Source organism: Mesocricetus auratus, unplaced genomic scaffold (genome assembly GCF_017639785.1).
Source record: "Mesocricetus auratus isolate SY011 unplaced genomic scaffold, BCM_Maur_2.0 Super-Scaffold_15014, whole genome shotgun sequence".
Taxonomy (NCBI): Eukaryota; Metazoa; Chordata; class Mammalia; order Rodentia; family Cricetidae; genus Mesocricetus; species Mesocricetus auratus.
The window spans coordinates 7442223-7461380 of record NW_024429186.1 but is presented as its reverse complement, the minus strand read 5'-3'; the positions used below and the strand labels follow the sequence as shown (position 1 = coordinate 7461380).

Here is a 19158-nt window from a genome sequence, read left to right as displayed (position 1 = left end):
TCCTTGAATTTTATCTCTTTAAGAAACAAACAAACCTGCCGAGATTTTGGTTTTGAGTATGTTGATTTTATGCTCCCTTTAAGCATCCAAGAGGATGTGTCAGATAGGCAACTGTTATTTGCATTGGGAATGTAGAAAGTAGCTTGGGGTTGGGGTGCGACAGGCTGGGTGTGATTCCAGCTCTCCTAGTTACCTTGAACTTGGCAAGGCACTGAACCTGTCTGAGCTGTTCACTCCTTTGTCAAGTGAGAGTAACATCTCAGATTAAGTGAGAAGTTATGCATAGTACTCAGAATGTAGAATGACTTGAGCATTGCTAAACAGATTGGTCTGGTTAGTGATGACAACTTTTATGTAAAGTACTGTGCAGCTGTTTTTCTGTGGATGAACTTATTTTCTCTATTCCCTAGCCAAAAATTTTAGCTATTGTGCCCATATAATTCTCAATAAAATGTACCTGAAGCGCCCCAAAGGTCCTAAGTACTTAACACACCCATGAATGCATGCACGTCCACACATCTTTAATCTTATCCCTCACCAAATTTAGATGTTGTAAACAGCTTGAGATATAAAACCCTGGATTTGTTAACCGTGATTAGAAATGAGATTGCCGGCTGTCCCCATGAGCTGCTGTGAGGTTCTGTTGAATCTGAGTCAGAACTCAGAAAGGGCATGACTTTTCTTTTTCATCTTCCTTTTGAATGCTGGCCGGAACCTAAGCATCCCTAAGCTACTCTGGGCTTGTTTGTTCCCTTTGTCCTGCAGCGGCTCACTTGCCTCATGACTGATCTCCATGCCCAGCTCAAATGGCACGAGTTTGCTGTCTTAAACGCCTACCTGCGACCATAGGAACTTCTCTCAGAAACAGGGAAAGCACTGCTGTGCTTTTCAGTTGAGGATTGCTTCCACACCCATGGCCCCTTTCTCTCTTTTCTGTGGAGGGCAACATCAAGTTATGGGGTTGACTTCATTTCAGTATTGCATTGTAAGGAAAAGTTCACATTAATCATTTATTCTCCACATGGGCTTTCTTAGAAAAAGTTAAGGTTAATTAGGTTTCACAAAAAGTCAAACATATTAGATTTCCTTAGTTCTATGATGTGTTTGAGGAATAAGAAAATACTTCTAACAAGCAGGTAACATTTTAGTTAAAACCATACTAATCAATGAAAATATTGAATATTTAGAGTGGCTAAAAGACAATGCTGCTAAAATAGGTTGATGACACAGGGATTTCAACTTCTGACCTTGTAACAAAGAAATCTGGGGTCACATCGCTGTTTCTTCTGGTTAGTGCTCAGCGCTCTGACATGAAGGTGATGGTGGTATTCCTTAGCTTGGTGGGTAATAGTATGGTAGGTTCCAGACTCTGTGTGAGCAGGACGGAAACCTGTTCTTGGCATTTCTGTCTACATAACTTGATACTGTGGGTATTTCAACTTTGTCTGGCCTCTCAGAGCTTTCACCTGGGAGCACAGAGGCAGGGGAAGAGGTGATGTCAGAGTCCCACAGGCCAGCATGCTGACCCCCTCTGTCGGCACTGCCGAGGAAGTCTTTGAGAACTTGCTTGAAGATGTAGACTATTTCCCAGGGAAGGACATCATTTTCTGCCAGAAGTTCTCGAAATCTAAGGGGGATTCAGGGGTGAATGTTTAGAAATTTCTTTTGTACCCTACCTCCCAAATGCAGCTTACGTCATGTAATCGTGTACTAGGTACTGGCCTTTTGAGTAACCAGGAAAGCTTTGTAGTTAAAGGTCAAAATATTGAAATAAATTTCTACCAGTAAGCTGTTAAGAGGTATATAGGGTTTTTGCAGATGGGTATCTGGTACGTATGGTTAAAGAGTGCGTGAACGGGGCAGTTTGTGGTCTGCAGGAGGGGCAGGGGCAGCTCATGCACAAGATGAGGGCAGTCTGGTACCTGCTGAGAATGGCTCCCATCTGACAAGGCTGCACTTGGGAGCAAAGAACTTCAAGCTGCCTCTGTTGAGGGGCTGGGATGGTGGCCTGAGGGCTTCCCAGCCAGGTGTAATCAACACCTGTTCTTTTCACTTTCTGCTCATTTTCAATCTCTTGTATTAATCTCTCACGCTCCTTTAGATGCCATCCTAATTCCCGAAGCAGAGTCTTTGTCACGATATCTGAGCCAGGATAATGTGTTTGCTTGTAAGAATCATTTTTTGGCCATTTCATCCAGCTAAAAAGTGGCATTTTTAGACTGTGGAGATAGTAATGTTTACTTTCAGAAAATTAATGTTTTTTACGAGTGAATTTTTAAAATTTAATATTGCCAGAAAAAAATTCATGAATTTTTCACTAGTTTCACAATAAGATTAGAACATGGATTAAAGTCTTATAGTTTCTAACTAGGTCAGTGCTAAAAACTAGCCTTTGGAAATACTTAGATATAACTGCACAGAAATTAAATAAAACCAAAGATAATACAAATTGAGCAATTTCTGAAAATAACACTTGCTATTAGAAGTTCTTGGGGGCTTTAACGTTTCCGTGTCTTGAAAAGTGCTGTCTGCAAACCCACTCTTGACTTACTCTGTGCAGAAGGCGTAAAGCTTACCTGCCGAGGAGTAGGTGAGTTTGTGGGGACGCTGCGGAGTTTGCTTCACTCAGGTGGGTCTCATTTTCTTGGACGTCTTCCACTGAAGGAAATGTCTCCTCATTTACCCACTGGAACTGTTTGAAACACAACTTTCCATGTTAGGAATGAAGCTCTGTTATTTAGAGAGAATGCCTGCTAATTCACCTCGTAACTAAGCTAAAAGAAATATATATATATATCTCATCTTCACAAATTACATTCGTTGTCTACCTTTTGAATGTAGCTTATTTTGTTTGTGAAAGATGCCGGCAGCTATAATGCTGCTCCCAGATGTAAGCTGCAATGTCTCTGGAAACGGAACGGAAGCAGGCGTGTGAGCACTCCCGACGCTCTCCCAGCCGAGGCGAAGGCTGTCGCATGATGTGCTGCTTTGCTGTGCTTAGCTGTGGGTCACAGCTCCATGCTGTATTTTTATGCCCGTAGCGCTCTAAAAATAACCACACTGCTTTTATTCTCCAGCTTAACTTTCAGGCCATTGGAAGCCAGGTCACTGTCCCTTCTAATGAAAGCAGGAAAAGCAGATCAGACCTGACTAAAAGCAAGACACACACTCCACAAAAGCTTATTGTACCTCAGAATAGTGGGCAGCACATGCGACATCAGTCCTGTGTGGAATGCTTAGCAGATATCACTTTCTACATTCATTTATTGCTTATAAAATAGCAAATCTGTGTGTTGAAGTTGAAATGCTAGAGGACCCTGAAGCACCTGGGTAGTAGTGTGTATTTGGCAATCTGTGTTCATGGTGGTAAGCCAGTGATGCGTTATCAGTGAAAGCAGAGATAAGAAAATGTACAAACTTCCAAATAGAACTATACAGGGTGGGGTGTGACTTGGGTAGAGTGTTTGGCTGGCATGTGTGAACCAAGTTCCATCCCTAGCAGCACGTAAAATGAGGTGGTAGCATTGCATGCCAGTAATGTCAGCGCTGGGATATGGAGGAAGGAGTATTGGAAGTATCAGGCTGTATACAGAGTTCAAGTCTCAGAGCTGCAGACGAAACATTGGTAACCACTGCTTGACTGAAGGCTGGTGTCCTTGGGCTTTATTGTACCTTTCTTCTGTCTAGGTGCTTGTCTTGTGAAACAGAGGCTAGATAGAGTATAGCAGGTCTTCGCTTCTTAGCTTTCAAGTGATGAAACTGTAGCTTTTCCTTTTATAATCTTTATTTTTTTCTGTTGCTTTTCTTCCCAATGAACCAAGAATAATAGACATTGTTCATATCAGACGTGTATGTCATGTGTGATCAAGAGTGACATGTGTGGTCATGCTACAATTCCTATTATGTCTGGAAAAGGCCAGACGTCAGGATTCATTCCCCTCAGTGAGGAGACTTTCACGTTATGTTGCCTGTAATAGCAGGAGAGGGAAAGGGGTGAGGTTTATGGTGACAGACTGTCCTTCCAAATTAAAAACCAAGATTGTACCAAAGCATGCAGCTTTGAAACTTTGTAGTTCTTGAGAGCTTGTTTGGCGGCCCTAGCAGGGGGGGTGCAGCTACAGGCATCCTTGACTGAAGACCAGTCCTCCTCTGTTCCGGGAAGGTCACCCTCTTTGACCGAGCAGTGAGGGAGGACAGCCTAGTCAATCAACCCTGTCGATCAGTGGGGTGACAGATGTCTCAGCCAGATCGCCCTCACATCCAAAACGTTGTAATTCTTTAGAGATGCCTTCTCTGAAGTGGTAACCAGCATGAACCATATTGAAAGGAGAACAAACCTGATTTCTGCTCTTTCCGTCTTACGCCACTGTCCCCACCCAACTTCCCTGCTGACGCTCTCCAATGCCGAGGACACTTGTTTTACACTGCAGTTTCAGTTTTGTTTGGTTTTGAGACAGGGTCTCACTTATGTAGCCCTGGCTGTTCTGGAACTCACTGTGTAGACCAGGTTGGTGTCAAACTCCTAGAGATCCACTTTCCTCTGCCTCCTCAGTGCAGGGATTAAAGGTGTGGATCACCGCACTACTCCCAAGATTTAGATATACTGACTTCTCAAACGCTTATTATTTCTTTTATTTGTATTTGTTTTACTTTTTAGTTCCTGTTCAATTCTGTTTTTTTTTTCTTCAACATTTTTTGGGTCTATTCTTCTTTGAACTTGTTTTAGTTTTCCCTTTTTGAATGTTTTCTGATGAAATCCTGCCACATGTCCTGTATTTGTTGATGCTCAGTTGCTCAGCTAACCTTACTGATGTCTCTGTAGTCTGGAGGGTGGCACCTGGGATGACTCAGCTCACTAGATGGTTCTAGTTCGATTTCATGGGCTGCGCTTCCAAGGGAAAGATGAATGTGCGTGAGTGAGATCGTTACAGGTTGTCTGTGTTCTAAGGGACAGATGAATGAGCATGAGTGAGGTCCTCACAGGTTGTTTATGATAACGTTCTTCCAGTTACCCCTCAGCTCGATGAGGGGTCGGGGAAGGACTTTCTAGTTGATACAATTTTTTAGATTTTTTTATTTAAGATTTATTTTTATTTTATGTGCATTGGTATCTCCCCTGCCTGTGTAAGGGCTGTCACATCTCTTGGAACTAGAATTACAGACAGTTGTGAGCTGCCATGTGGGTGCTGGGACTTGAACCTGGGTCCTCTGGAAGAGCAGCCAGTGCTCTTAGCCACCAAGCCATCTCTCCACCCCCGGGGGCTAATTCTTCTGAACAGGGATTTGTATATTGATTCTTGAAACAGGGTCTCATTACATAGCTCAAGCTTTAATCAGACCTCTTAAGTAGATTACTGGCATCAGCCACAGCAGCTGGTCTTTGGGCACAGATTTGTCGAGGGCCATCTCGCTTCTCTACTTGACGTATTGGCATCTGTCCAGACACTGCTCACGCTGACAGACCTTTAATACTTCCTCAGTTCACGCTGAGCACTGTTCCTTTGCACACACTTGTGCACTTGTACAAAACAAGCTTCTAGTATTTAGTCTGTGCTACTTTACTGTTTTCATCTTTCTCCTTTCTCTGGAACTGTTAGGATTGACGCAGATGCCAGATACCAGTCTCTATAATCTCCTACTGCCACGTAAAGAACATATTTGTAGGCATGATAGGCAATTCTCTTTAAACATTTTTTTCTGTTTATCAGGGTTAAAAACAGATTCCCATAGTTTATCAGCTACGTTCTAAGTTCACAAATGGACCACTTATGTACAGAACCTTATTAAGCTATTTTGTATGGAAGATATGGAACAGTTGGGTCATTTTCTGTTTGATTGTCTTGTTTGCTTTTTTTTTCATTTTTATTTAATGTGGATGAGCATTTGCCTGCTTGTATGTCTGCACACGTGTGTAGTGCCTGCAGAGGCCAGAAGAGGGCACCAGATCTCTTGGAACTGGTGTTAAGAAGGTTTGATGCCACCATGTTAACGGCTGAGCTGTCTCTGCAGCTTTGGTTATCCTGGTTTTTCTAGGCTACACTTGATTAAATAAAGTCTTCAGTGACTTGAAATGGTGCTATATTGTTCATAATATGTGTATCTGTACAACATTAAGTTACATGACAAAGAACATAAAGAGATAAGTCTAGAAAGAGAATCAGGGACCTTTGAAGGCTGGCTAAGGAGCAAGGGATGACTTTGTCAGCATTATTGTCCAGGCCACTGGACATGTTTCTAACAGCATTAGTTCGCAATTACAGAAGGATTTTTCATTGTGGGAAATTTAATATTTTTCTGCTTAAATTCTTTTGCTATGAAGTTAAAAAATCAGGGTTAATGGTTCATTTTATTAAAGTTAAAAATCACATTTCTATGTACTTATTTAAATATTAAAATACTTGACAAAATACAAGTAAGGGTAAATTGTTTATGATAAGTGCCTCTATGAAGAGTCCTCTGCCAACAGTGGCAAACTAAGACTCCCATTTTACCACTGTGTTCAGTATGCTACCAAAAATCCTACCAGAGCAACTGTGGAAGAAAAATTAGAAGACTTGTCAGTGCCAAAATGGAGCCACTGGTTAAACTCAACAAAACAGAGCCAGGACGTTATACAGGGAGAACCCTTGCAAACATCCCCAGAAAAGCTCTTATGTGCACAAACCTGTAGCCGCCCTTGCTGGGTCTTTCCAAACTTCAGTTGTTCACAGGTCCTGAGAGTCCAAGTGAGCAAAAGGCCTGCGTGGATGGTCTCCATTGATTTACTCAATAGCGTGGTAAGGTATGATGGCAGGCCATGCCTGAGCAGCACGGGTGAGTCCGGCATGTCACAAATGCCCTAAGCTCTCCCAGCCAGAGTCCCTGTGGGTCACGGTGTGCAAGGTGAAGGAAGAAAGGGAAGTGGGTGATTGGTGGCTGCTCTGTCCCATCTAAGACAGCGAGTTCCCTTGCCTAACCCTACGCTGGGGTGAGTTTGGTTGGAGATGGAGAAGGAAATAGGGAACCCTGGCTTGGTGTGCTTTGCTGTGGCGTCCTCACCAGTCAGCCTGTCTCAGCCTTCCCTTCCCTGTGGGCTCTGAGCGCACTGTAGGGGCTTCCTCCCTTCCTCTGCCCACACTGCATGCTGCACAGCCTCGGGGCCTCTGGCCTTGGGGCTGGTGATCTGGGAAGTGCTCTCCAGGATCCCTGTCACTGTTCAAATAGGTCTCAGATGTTGTCACTCTTCTCTCTCTGGCCAAAACAGGTCGTGCTGAGGCCAGCAATGTCCTCCGGCTCTCCTCAGCCCCAGCTCCTCCCACCCAAAGCCCCAGGCACACTCCGGGACCTCAGGACCATTTTGGACTGCTTTCCCCCACATGCCTAACATGGCTATTCTACCTGTAGCTCTCCTTGCCCCTTCTCTTCTGACACTGTTTTCCCCATGCTCCGTATCCATGCACTTTATTTCACTCGTTAAGAAAAGATTAGAAAATTCGTGTGTGTGTGTGTGTGTGTGTGTGTGTGTGTGTGTGTGTGTGTCTGTGCACCACTTTCGTGCCTTGTGCCTGTGGAGGCCATAAAAGGTCGTCAGACCCCACAGAGCTGGAGTGATGAATAGGAGCGTTTAAAATGGTTTGCTGACCATTTGCATCTTCTCCATGACTTCCATAAAACAACCACTCAGGAACTCCCCCGGGGGTAGAAGTTTGGTGACTGTTTTTTTACTGTTCTCTGCAGGTCACTCAGCCAGAGGAGCTCAGAAATGGAATATATTAACAAATACAGACAGCTTGAAGCACAGGAACTTGATATGTATGGCCAGGATCAGCCACCCAGTGGGCCAGGTAAGCAAGTGTCCTTCCATGTCTTATATAGGATGCATGGACAGTTCATGCATTAAAACAGCATCTTCCCAAGAAATACAGTATCTTGCTAAAAATAAAACAAAACAAAACAGACCCAACTTAGGCTTCTTAATTTAAGATTTTTTGGGGGCAATGAGTGTATGGTAGATTATAAGGTGTTAATTCTTTTCTATCTTAAATATAGAACCTAAAAAACCTGTCCTTTGGAAGACTAAACAGTGGTCCCTTACCTGACTATTAAGGATAGTTAATGTATTTCTTTAGCTGAGTGTGGTGGTGCTCACCTTTGATCTCAGCATTTGTGAAGCTGAGTGAGGCAAATGGGTCTGTTTTGACATTGAGGCCAACCAGGTCTACAAATCGAGTTCCAGGTCAGCCTGGGCTACAGTGAGACTCCCATTTCTAAAAGTAAACCAGAATAACTTAGGAAGGAGCTGGGAGATGGCTCAGTTGGGAAAGTGTCCGTGGCATGAGCATGAGGATCTGAGTTTGGATCAAAGCTTGGAGTGGCGGGGTGCACTTGTGGTCCAGTGCTGCGAGGGAGAGCGGGAGTGGGCGGATCCCTGCAGCCCACTGTCCAGCAAGTGGGTGAGCTCTAACTTCTGTGAGAGACTGTCTGGAAAACTAAGACAGCAAGTGACTGAGGGAGACACTTGGCATATCTCTGGCTTCCACATGCATGTGAACACTTGAACATGCACACTCATGATCACACGTGAGCACACCCACCAGAACAGATGGATGTAGATGTACCGCACACACATACAAAGACTGAGTGCTTTTAGCAGTAAACATTAAGACAGAACTTCAAAGAGTAGGAGTATATGAAGTAAAAAGTAAAGTATCGTATTTATTTTTTTGAGCCGGGGTCTAACTATGTTGCACTAGCTGACCTGAAATTCACTGTGCAAGTCAGACTGGCCTCAGATGGACAGTCCCCTGCCGTCGCCTCCTGAGTGAGTGCGGACTGAGATGTGCTGGTGCATGGCTGCTGAGATTGTTCTTAAACACCCTTGGCGGGCGCACTGGTGAAGGTTTGGCTAAGTTGCTCTGGCTGTTTTAACTATTAGTGCCATGCCCTGTTCATGTGGAAGAGGCTCCTCTGGGAGCTTTGCCTCGTACCCACCAAGCCGCGGAGCTCTTCCGCCTGCCTGCTCCTGCCCCGATTGCCCATGCTCCCTCCCACTGAAGGGTGTCACTGGGTAATGGAAGCATTTTCCTCTTCACTTTAGCCTTGTAAGAATTAGAACATGCAGTCGATACCCAGTAGCACTATATTAATCTCTAGTAATGGGGTTTATACCCACATCTTGGTAATACTTCTGGAAAATTTGGAGACAGTGCTTAAACCCATTCTTTCACTTGGTTTTGTGTTTAACTTTTTATGGTCACTGTGTCATATATTCTTAGCCACCTCAATGCAGAAACAACCTCTAGTGCTTTGATGTTTTCTCTTGCTTTGGTGGCATCGTCTGCTTCTGCCTTCAGAGCCTTCACGATGCGCTCTGCGTTTCTGTCGCCATTGTCCTAGCTGCATTTCTGTTGCTGTGACAGACCCTTACCAAAAGCAACAGGATAGGAAAGGGTTGCAGTCCTTCGTTGAGAGTGGTGGTAGATTGATTCTTCCAGGAAGTGTGCTCCACGCAGGCACACAGACTGAAGAGGAGACACTGTCTGCCAAGCACCCGCTGTAGCCCCCAGCCATTGCTCAGGAGTTTATGGCACAGCCACAAGTCTTCTACAGCCTCTGTAGGTTTGGAGTCACCTCTTGTGTTTTACCTGGCGTTCATTTACAGCTGTCCTGGAGACCCCCAGCGTGGTTGGTACATGGATCGGCTAGGCAAGCGATAGAGAGGCAGACACGGCAGGGTTTGGGTCTCTCGAGCAGTTAAGCGACTTCACAAGTCCAGAGAAGTGGTCGGTCACAGTTATCTCTGAGACAGAGCAGAGCTGCCCCTGTGAGCAGCTCACAGTTGAGGCGATAAGGGGAAGGGGTTTAGTGAGCAAACATTCCAATGGACAAATTCCAGAACTACATCTCATTATGCTAGAGTACAATTCCACTTTATAGAACTCTTACAGTTTCTAGGATATCTGGTTAGTATGCTACCTGTTTTAAAGTTATGTTTGTGGTAATACCCTTCAGCTAACTTTTCTGTGTAACTTAATGTTTTCTAAGCAAGCTTATTGGTAATCTTATTGAAGTTAAAGCTTTTTTTTTTTTTTCCGAGACAGGGTTTCTCTGTGGCTTTGGAACCTGTCCTGGAACTCGCTCTTGTAGATCAGGCTGTCCTTGAACTCACAGAGATCCTCCTGCCTCTGCCTCCCGAGTGCTGGGATTACAGGTTGCACTACCGCCGCCTGGCTTGAAGTTAAAGTTTATTTTCCTTTTATTCTTCAAGGAGAAACTGAGGCAGGAACACAGGCGCTAGTTGTGCCCATCCACCACTGAGAGCAGTAAAGAAGGAATGTGCCCGTGTCCCGCTTGTGTCTGCCGCTTCTCAGCTAGCTTCCTTCACTTCGGCAGGTCAGGGCTGCCCACGTCAAACGTGCGGATCTTCCCCTCAGTCAACAACCTAGAAACCCTCCACAGACAGCCCACACCAACCTGACCTAGAGTCCCTCCTCAGGTGATCCTGGGTTGTGGCAGGTCACAGATGCGGCCATTCCTCTGTTCCTCAGAAGGGTTGTGACGCTCAGAACCCTCACAGTCAGGTCTTACAGCACTCTCTTGCTTGAGAGGAGAGGATGGTGGGGCTCACAGCCTTCTTGGAGTCCTCACAAAGCACTGTAGCTTGGTGGTGCCCCTCCTGCCTTGGGAGAGCAGATGTTTCTTGTGGCTCCGTAGGAGGTCCCCTGACACTTGGTTCCTGAACACCGTGTAAAGAAACCAAAGCTGAGTGCGGTGGAGAGTCCACAGGAGGGGACTCCTAATGTGGCCTTCTGTCTCCTGGGATTCGCTGTGTGCCTTCTTGCTGTGGTGGTGGTTGCATGGCCCCTGCTATGAGGGGTAAGACTTGGAGCTGCGGCTGAGCTGTGAAGTCAGGGCGGGATGTCTGCAGAAGTCCCGGTGTGGCTGTCTTGTGGGTAGTATGGGCTGGCATGCCTCTGTCACAGTGACCACTGGGTGGCCCTTGCTATGGAGGTTAAGGCATGGATCGAGGCTGAAGTACCCTGTGTAGAGGAACTCACTTAAGGGAGGAGTTACAACGGGAACCAGACCTCTTTCGTGGTGACCTCTGACTTGGCAGGTAGATTGGATACAATAGGAAGGAGGCAACCGCAGCTTTTCATCTAACGGAGTGGCCGAACTTACGGCTACGGGGATGGAGGTGGAGGGAAATGGGAGTCTCCATTAGTGCTTCAAGAATAGTTTGGGGTGGTATTTCAGGAATGAAGGAGAGGAAGCTGTGTGGATCTGAGGAGGACATCTAAGAGGAACTACCCTGGCCCAGGTGTGACCCTGTGTGGATGCCTGTGGATGAAAGCCTATATGATAACATGGTTATTTCTAGTTCAGTGTCTGTTTTTAGTGAAAGCTCATGGATACTTGTTTCTAGGTCAGGACCACAGCTTTGAACACAAATACCACGTTATGTCCAGTTATGACAGAACACTTTCATTAAATTCCATTGAGTTTGGTGTGGTACTAATGTGATTTCACTGTAAGTATGCAAAAAGAGTATTCAAGGATACACACTGAGTTCCTTGTGTGTTACATTAGAATACTTGTCCATATTTAAAAGTAGGTAATTTCCCAAAGATGAAGACTGAGTAGGCAGGTGGGGTCTTTCCTAGCAGGGTGGCCTGGCTTCAGACTGTGGCCTTTCCATGCTTTGCCTTCTGTGGCCATGTTCACTTGTCCTGGATGGTGGTCAACAAAAGCCTCAATGACTTGTTATTAATGTGTAAGTATTTAGAAATAGTTTATTTTACAGTGTGTGTCTCTGTGTGTCTGTTGTGTGAGTATACACACGTGCGTGCCAGTGTCCATAGAGACCAGAGGTGTCAGGTCCTCCTGGAGCTGGAGTTGCAGGTGGTTGTGAATCACCCATGTGGACACTGGGAACTGAATCGGGTCCTCTGCACGAGATGTGTGCACTCTTAACACTGAGCTGTGTTTCGAGCTCGCAGTGTGGGCTTATTCTCCCACACTGGTGTTTGCCATGGGTGTTGGGTCCCCTGGACCTGGAGTTCCAGACAGATGTGAGCTGTCATATGGGTGCTGGGAATTGAACTCTGGAAGAGCAGTCAGTGCTCTTAACATTTGAGCCATCCCTGCAGCCTCATGTGGGGATATTTTAATGTTTCCTGCCCTGTGAGCTTTTCTTGTGCCCCTGTAAGAGAGCAGCCTCTAGAACGCTGAGGAGGGGGTACTGAGAAGGGAGTGTCCATCTTCAAGCTGAGTTCAGTTTGAATGTAAAACATTATCCCCCCCACACACACACTTAGGGAAAACAATGTCTTACTAATTATTTTGAAGATTATCTAGCTAAGGTATACATCCAGTAACTCAGCTTACTCTTTGTATGGCTATATCTAGATTGGGGAGGGGAGGTTGTTTTTATTTTTGGAGACATCTTGCCATGTAACTGGCTAGCTTGAACTCACTGTATAGATTAGACTGGCCTCACCTCATAGAGACACACTTGTCTCTGCCTCTGAATGCTGGGATCAAATGCATGCACCACCAATCATATCTGGCTGGATAGTGTCTGGATTTCAAGATAAGAAATATGCTGTTCTCCGTGTCACCCAGGTGACATTGACTTTAGCTGTGAAAGTTCATTCCTTAGACCCTGTACAACCTCTGGATTTCTGTTAGATCTGAGATTTGTTTGATGGTGTGATGAGACAGAATAATGAAAAGAACAGTGGTTTTAATGCTTTTTTTGTATTTTCCCACTTTGTATAAAATATTTTAATATTTTAATAACAGATAAAGAAAATGGAAAAATGAGAACAGCATATTTTGAGGTTGTAGTATTTTCCGTCTATTTCTAGGCTTCAGTTTGTCACATATGATTTGTTGGTTTTCCTTAAATTATCGTTGATGTCTTTTTATTTTGTTTATACAAAGCCAACAGCCACATAAACATTTCTGCTCCCTGGTTTGCTGTCCACCCTGGGGCATGTCAGTGAAGGCATTGCTCTGTGTCAGGTCTGCTGCAGCCAGTGACCTAAAAATGTCAGGTGATGTCTTGTACTCTATGGAGAAGGGCTGTAGTTTAGAGTGTGGCAAGGGCTTTTGGTTTTTTTCTCATGTGTTCTGTCTTTAAGTAGCAACCTTCAAAAGGGATATAGCCAAGTCCTATAAGTCACACTGATGTTGTCAGAGTGACAAGGCTCCTTTAGCACCATGAACCAGGCTCAAAGTTTCTTAGCAAAAATATAGACTGGCCACCCTTTCGGTGGTTTTGAAAGAATTCCCACCATCTTTCCTTGACTAGTTCTCTCAGCCTCATCCCACTCATCCCTGGTGCGTGTGTGTGCCTCTGTCCTCGCCGTGACTGTCTGCACAGCTGTGCCTCTGTCCTCGCCGTGACTGCACAGCTGTGCCTCTGTCCTCACCGTGACTGTCTGCACAGCTGTGCCTCTGTCCTCGCCGTGACTGCACAGCTGTGCCTCTGTCCTCGCCGTGACTGTCTGCACAGCTGCTCTGGTTTCCTTTCCTGACCACAGGAAAGCAGGGACAACTCAGTCTTAAAAGCTTGAGGACAGCTGGGCATTGGTGGCACACGCCTTTAATCCCAGCACTTGGGAAGCAGAGGCAGGTGGATCTCTGAGTTGGAGACCAACCTGGTTGGTTTACAGGCTCCAAAGCTACACAGAGAAACCCTGTCTCAAAAAACAAAACAAAACAAAAGCTTTAGGACATGTAGGTGTCCCCAAGAGTGGGGTCAGGACATAATAGGTATCCCCGAGGGCAGGGTCAGGACAAGTGGGTGTCCCTAAGAGCAGGGTCAGACATGTAGGGGTCTCCAAGAGTGGGTGATGTGTTCTAGCTTAGGATCTACCAGACTCCTAGGCCTCTGCCTGGGCTATGATGATGGCAGGTTTGGTTATCCTTATTTCTCAAATAAAATGGTTTGACATAAAAAAAAAAACCACAAAGCTTCAGGGCAAAGCAGTGTGCGGTAGCTCATGCCTGCAATTCCAGTATTCAGGGGATAGAGGCAGGAGAGTGGGGTTCAAGGTCATCCTTGGCTGTATAGAGAGTTCAAAGTCAGTTTGGACTACATGAGTGAGATCCAGTCTCAAAACAACGACAAAAAACCCCCCAAAACAAGCATACCCCCCCTCTCTTCAGCGAGTGAGGAAGGTAGTTAGAGCCCACACAGAGCAGGACTAAGGATAGCTTAGACAGGCCCTCTTTCCCAGGAAGGAATAGTTTGTCCTTGAGAGATTGTAACAGATCTTGATCTGCTGGTTGTGAAGTGAAGAGCAGCTACTACACACTCAGATCCTGATCCAGAAAAAGGGGGCCAGAGAAGTGTGTGAGAGGACCTGGGTTTATCTTTAATATTACCCCCCAAAATTTAAATGTGTCTCTATATACAATAGGGGTTGGGGCACAAAGCCTGGGGTTTGAGCCCCAGCACCACAAAATAAAAAAAAAATTAATCACAAGTTGTTAGACTGATTATAAAAGAAAAAAATGACCACAAAATTTTAAGGTGAGAGCAGGGAGGAGCTGTAGACACAGGAAGGGATGAGACAGAGGGGAGAGAAGGGGGGCTGTGGAGGGAGAGGGGTTCCCAGACAGGGTGGTCTGGGGGAGGGACAGGAAAGCTTACGAGTTAGTTTGAAGGTTAAAAGAAGTCCTTGGCATGAGCTCCAGGGTTGTGTTTTGTCCTTTGCCAAGTGGTGGCCAGAGGCGGCTCGGGCCTGTAGGACAGGTGGCACAGGTGCACAGATTTTACAAGAGAGTATTAAATAGTTGGGACCAGACCGGCACCATATCAAATGTTTTTTAGCACAGTGAACAAGCCCCTTTAACCACACCCATATCTTGTAAATTGTGTTTTTCGTTTTGTAGCAAGGCATGTACTATTAGAACCCACATTAGCGAACCGCTATTGAGTCAGGTGTGGAGTGCCGTGTGTCAGATTTGTTAATTTAGGAGGCAGGCAGTGTAGACCAACAGTGGACCCAACAAGGGGGAGGGACTGTCAGTCTGTAGAGAATACATTTATCGTGTGTATGTGTGTGTGTGTGTGTGTGTGTCTATAAACCATATATACAGATTAGATAGATCATTGACTTACTTTCTTTTCAGCTAAGAAATAACTTTGTTTTGTCTGAATACAGGTCTAAGGTCACCATTGGCTAAGTTAAACAATGTGACATGTATCTCAGAGACAACTTATAAATATCCTGATTTGCCTATAAATCGGTGCAAAGAAGAGGTAAAATTACTTTTTCTTAACGTGATTTTACTACTTGAATGAATGTCTGAAGCACAGCACTCTTGGTGTGGTGTGGTGGGGGTGGGGTGGGGGTGGGGTGGGGTGGGGTGGGGGAAGGGCTTAGCGTGCACAGGCCAGAAGGAAAGCCACAGCCGCTGTCACACAGACCACAAAACCAGGCCAGGCTGGTCTGTGCCTGCTCACCTGTGGTCTGTCACTCTGAAAGCCAACAGTAGTGTGCCCCCCCTGGAGCTTTTTGGTTAAGGCATACAAAGCAGGTCTTGTTATGGAAAAGGAGCACACCCCAGCATCTCAGCTGCACTGGGGTTTCCTGGGGTCTGGTGCTCTCTCTCCAGCTTCCTGGTTGGGTTAGTCAGACATGGACACATAGTTAGCAGTGTGATCCACCTCCAGCAGTGGGATGCTTGGGTTTTACAAAGTTATGCTATTAAGTATGGCCAAAAGTAAGTATATTTAAACCATTATTAGCGAAAAATGTTTTAGATAAAATAGGAAATGTTCCGCCAGGCAACGGCGGTGCACATCTTTAATCCCAGCACTGGGGAGGCAGAGGCAGGAGGATCTCTGAGTTTGAGGCCAGCCTAGTCTACATAGTGAGTTCTTGGCCAGCCAGGACTACACAGTGAAAGCCTGTATTGAAAAAAAAAACCATGCCAAGAATTTGAGATGAAATTTTAAACCTATAAGACTATAATAACAGATTTTTAATTTTTCCGAGACAGGGTTTCTCTGTATTCTTTTGGAGCCTGTCCTGGAACTCATTCTGTAGACCAGGCTGGCCTGGAACTCATAGAGATCTGCCTGCCTCTGCCTCCTGAATGCTGGGATTAAAGGTGTGAGCCACCAACAGATTTCTTTAAAAGTAGAATATTACATTCATTCTTTTTGTAAAGTTTTAAAATAGTAGACATTTAGACTTAGAGCCATAGAAATCAAGTTTGAAATTTTCATTTCTTTTTTGTTTGAGAAGAAATTGAGCCAGGTAGTGGTAACCACACACAATTAATTCCAGCACCTGGGAGGCAGAGGCAGGTGAATCTTTGAGTTTGAGGCCAACCTGGTCTATAGAGTGAGTTCCAGGACAGCCTCCAGTTATGCACTGGGCTGCACAGTGTGGCCTTGACTCATACCCGGCCAGCCCCCAAGCACCCAGTTACTGGTGGTGGGATTGATCCTAAAGGTGGCAACCATGTGTAGTCCTTGTTCTTGTGATGTCCAGGTGGCGGAGTGCCTGCGAGTGTAAAGTGACTCACCCGAAAGCCTTCTGAAGGTGACAATACTTTACGTGGCAGTGTACCCTATGCCAGCTGTGACAGGTGTTTTTTCTTTAATTACAGGTTATTTCTTTGATAGAAAGCAATTCTGTGGTGATCATACATGGTGCCACGGGTAGTGGTAAGAGCACCCAGCTCCCTCAGTACATCCTGGACCATTACACTCAGCGCTCTGCCTTCTGCAACATCGTGGTCACACAGCCTCGGAAGATTGGGGCCAGCAGCATTGCCAGGTGGATCAGTAAGGAGCGCTCCTGGACTCTGGGTGGCTTGGTGGGCTACCAGGTGAGACACAGAACGCCAACTTTGTCTTCTTGTTCGCTTCCTCGTTCTATGTAAGTTGATGTTGGAGTGTAACTATTTTCTACTGGACATGAAAGAACAGAATTGTGGTATAATTAAAAGGAGTGAAAGTAAGATTCTTGAAAGTAATTTTGAATCTCTTCCCCAGTTGAATAGGAGAGAAGGGAGAATTCTCAGAATGGTGTTTTGTACTATTTAATCTTTTTGCTTAGGCCTTTATAGTCTGTAAGGTCTTGTCATATGAAAATACTCCAGGCAGCATCACTGAGTAAGCCAACCCTGCTCAAAACAGAAAAAAATTAGTGCGAGAACCTGACTTTAATTTGGAGCCTACATATCTTCAGAAATAGTGATTTTTATACCCTTCCTTAGGTAAAAGAGATATAATTTGTTTGGGTAAGTAAATGGGAACCATTAAAGCCTGTGTTTTCCTTTCTCTCTCTTCCTTCCTCAAATTTAGGTAGGACTAGAGAAAATAGCAACGGAGGACACTAGGTTAATTTACATGACTACTGGAGTCCTGCTTCAGAAAATTGTAAGTGCCAAGAGTTTGATGGAATTCACGCACGTCTTCATTGACGAGGTGAGTGTGCTGGGGTCCGTGCTCCCAGAGCACGGTGTGGGTGCCGTCCTCGCAACAAGGGTCCTGTTCCCTTTGTGACTGAATCTCTCGAGGTGAGATGTTGAGGCCCCAGAGAAAAGATTGCCTGTTAGAAGAGCGCTCCATAGGCAGGTGTAGCCCCAGATGAGGTCAGCACCTGCTTCTTATAGACGACACCTTACTGGGGCATTTTCTGCGCTTGTCTTTGTGTGGCCTGAGCTGCCTTGGCCTGTGTCAGCGAGGGCAGCAGTTTCACGGTTCACACTGTGGAGAGGGCTGTCCTCAGCCCACCCAATCAAAGGCAACAGTGGTCTCAAAAGTTGAGCTGAGGGTTCAGTGGCAGGAGTGCTTACCTAGCCATTGGGAGGCCCTGAGTTTATCCCCAGCACTGAAGGAAGCCCTTTAATAAAGGCAAGGCATATTAGTCTACTCTGAAAACCGCTGTTTCAAGAAAGTATTGTGAACTCTGTTTTTGTGCCTGATTTAGCTTTCTCTTTTCCTTACTTTAAATTTGTGTGTGTGTGTGTGTGTGTGGTGTTGTGTTGTACCACACACAGTTTTGGAAGTTGGTTCTCCTACTATGGGTTTTGGGGACTGAACTCAGGTCACCAGACTGGCACTTTTACCCACAAATCCGTATTTGTTGTTGTTGTTGTTACTATCATCATTATTATTATTATTATTCAGTTTTTCAGACAGGGTGTTGCTTTGTAGCCCAGGCTAGCCTAGAATTCATGATCCTCGTGCCTTAGCTTCCCCAGGCTACTGCAAAGACTTGTTTTAGTTTTCCTAATTATCTCCTTAGTCTGTACTTTTTGGACTTGCCTCATTAGGACAGAATATTTAACTCATGTTTATCTTTCCTTCTTTCCTCCCTTCCTCCCTTCCTCCTTGCTTTTTTTTTTTTTTTTTTTTTTTTTTTTTTGAGACATTGTCTTACCAAGTATCCCTGGCTGGCCTGGAACTCAAATCATGGAGATCTGCCTGTCTCTCCTCAAATTAAGGGCATGCACCACTATGATGAGTGTACATTTCATATTTATAATTTCAACGAGTGTTTCAAGATGCTCTGTGTTGCTGGTCTCTCAGAAGGTTTGGAAATGGCCCATACAGTCCCCCTGCTTCCCGAATTACTGTAAAATGGTGCTGTCCTAAGAAACTCATTTTTTTAGAGGAGTTGGAAAGATGTGAATGGGTTGTGAAGACGAGCAAGTCCCAGTTTCTCTTCTCAGCCCCTCACAGGTCCCAGGAGACTCGTGTCTGCTGAACTGCGTATTCCTGTTAAGGAACGGCCTGTGGGGCCAGAAATGATGTGTGTATTGGGGCAGTGGGCTGAGTCCTACAGGCAGCAGGATAGGAAGAGCTGGCCTGGAGGACCAGAGAAGCTGGGTTCAAGTACAGAGGAAAGGCTGCAGTGTTGTCACTGTTTTTGTCTGGAACAAGATCTCACGTAGCCTCTGCTGTCCTTGAATTCCTGGTCCTTTTGCCTCTGCCTCTCAAGCGCTGGGGTCACAAATGTGTGCTACCACAGTCAGCTGAGGTCCTTACTCTGAAGTTTAGGGGTGGGGCCTAGAAGTTGAATAATCACCTTGGGGGGTCCCTTATCGGCAATAGCCTTGATTTGATTTTTCTAAGTGAGGAAGGTGAGGCTTGTGTTGACGTGTTCAGGAGTTGGTGAGAGGGTGAAATAGCTCTTTTTTAATTTA

At 45.3% G+C, this 19158-nt stretch overlaps 2 protein-coding genes across 3 annotated transcripts in view; one reads left to right on the top strand and one right to left on the bottom strand.

Annotated features, from left to right (window-relative positions):
• The window catches only part of Tdrd9 (tudor domain containing 9), an 86590-nt gene that overhangs the window by 6384 nt on the left and 61048 nt on the right, over positions 1 to 19158 (top strand). For both annotated transcript variants that reach the window (XR_005876087.1, XM_040742379.1), the window contains exons 2-5: positions 7717 to 7823; positions 15156 to 15253; positions 16612 to 16833; positions 17312 to 17434. Coding sequence is in view for 1 of the 2 variants with exons in the window: in XM_040742379.1 (XP_040598313.1) it covers positions 7717 to 7823; positions 15156 to 15253; positions 16612 to 16833; positions 17312 to 17434 (550 nt within the window). In the remaining variant the exon portion in view is untranslated. The remainder of the gene's footprint in view (positions 1 to 7716; positions 7824 to 15155; positions 15254 to 16611; positions 16834 to 17311; positions 17435 to 19158) is intronic.
• On the bottom strand, positions 997 to 3008 carry Rd3l (RD3 like). Its single transcript, XM_005068315.4, has 4 exons — positions 2829 to 3008; positions 2577 to 2692; positions 1923 to 2219; positions 997 to 1627 (listed from the first exon to the last, which is right to left on the bottom strand). The coding sequence occupies exons 3-4, from the start codon at positions 2210 to 2212 to the stop codon at positions 1333 to 1335; spliced, it is 585 nt and encodes a 194-aa protein (XP_005068372.1). The 5' UTR covers positions 2213 to 2219; positions 2577 to 2692; positions 2829 to 3008; the 3' UTR covers positions 997 to 1332.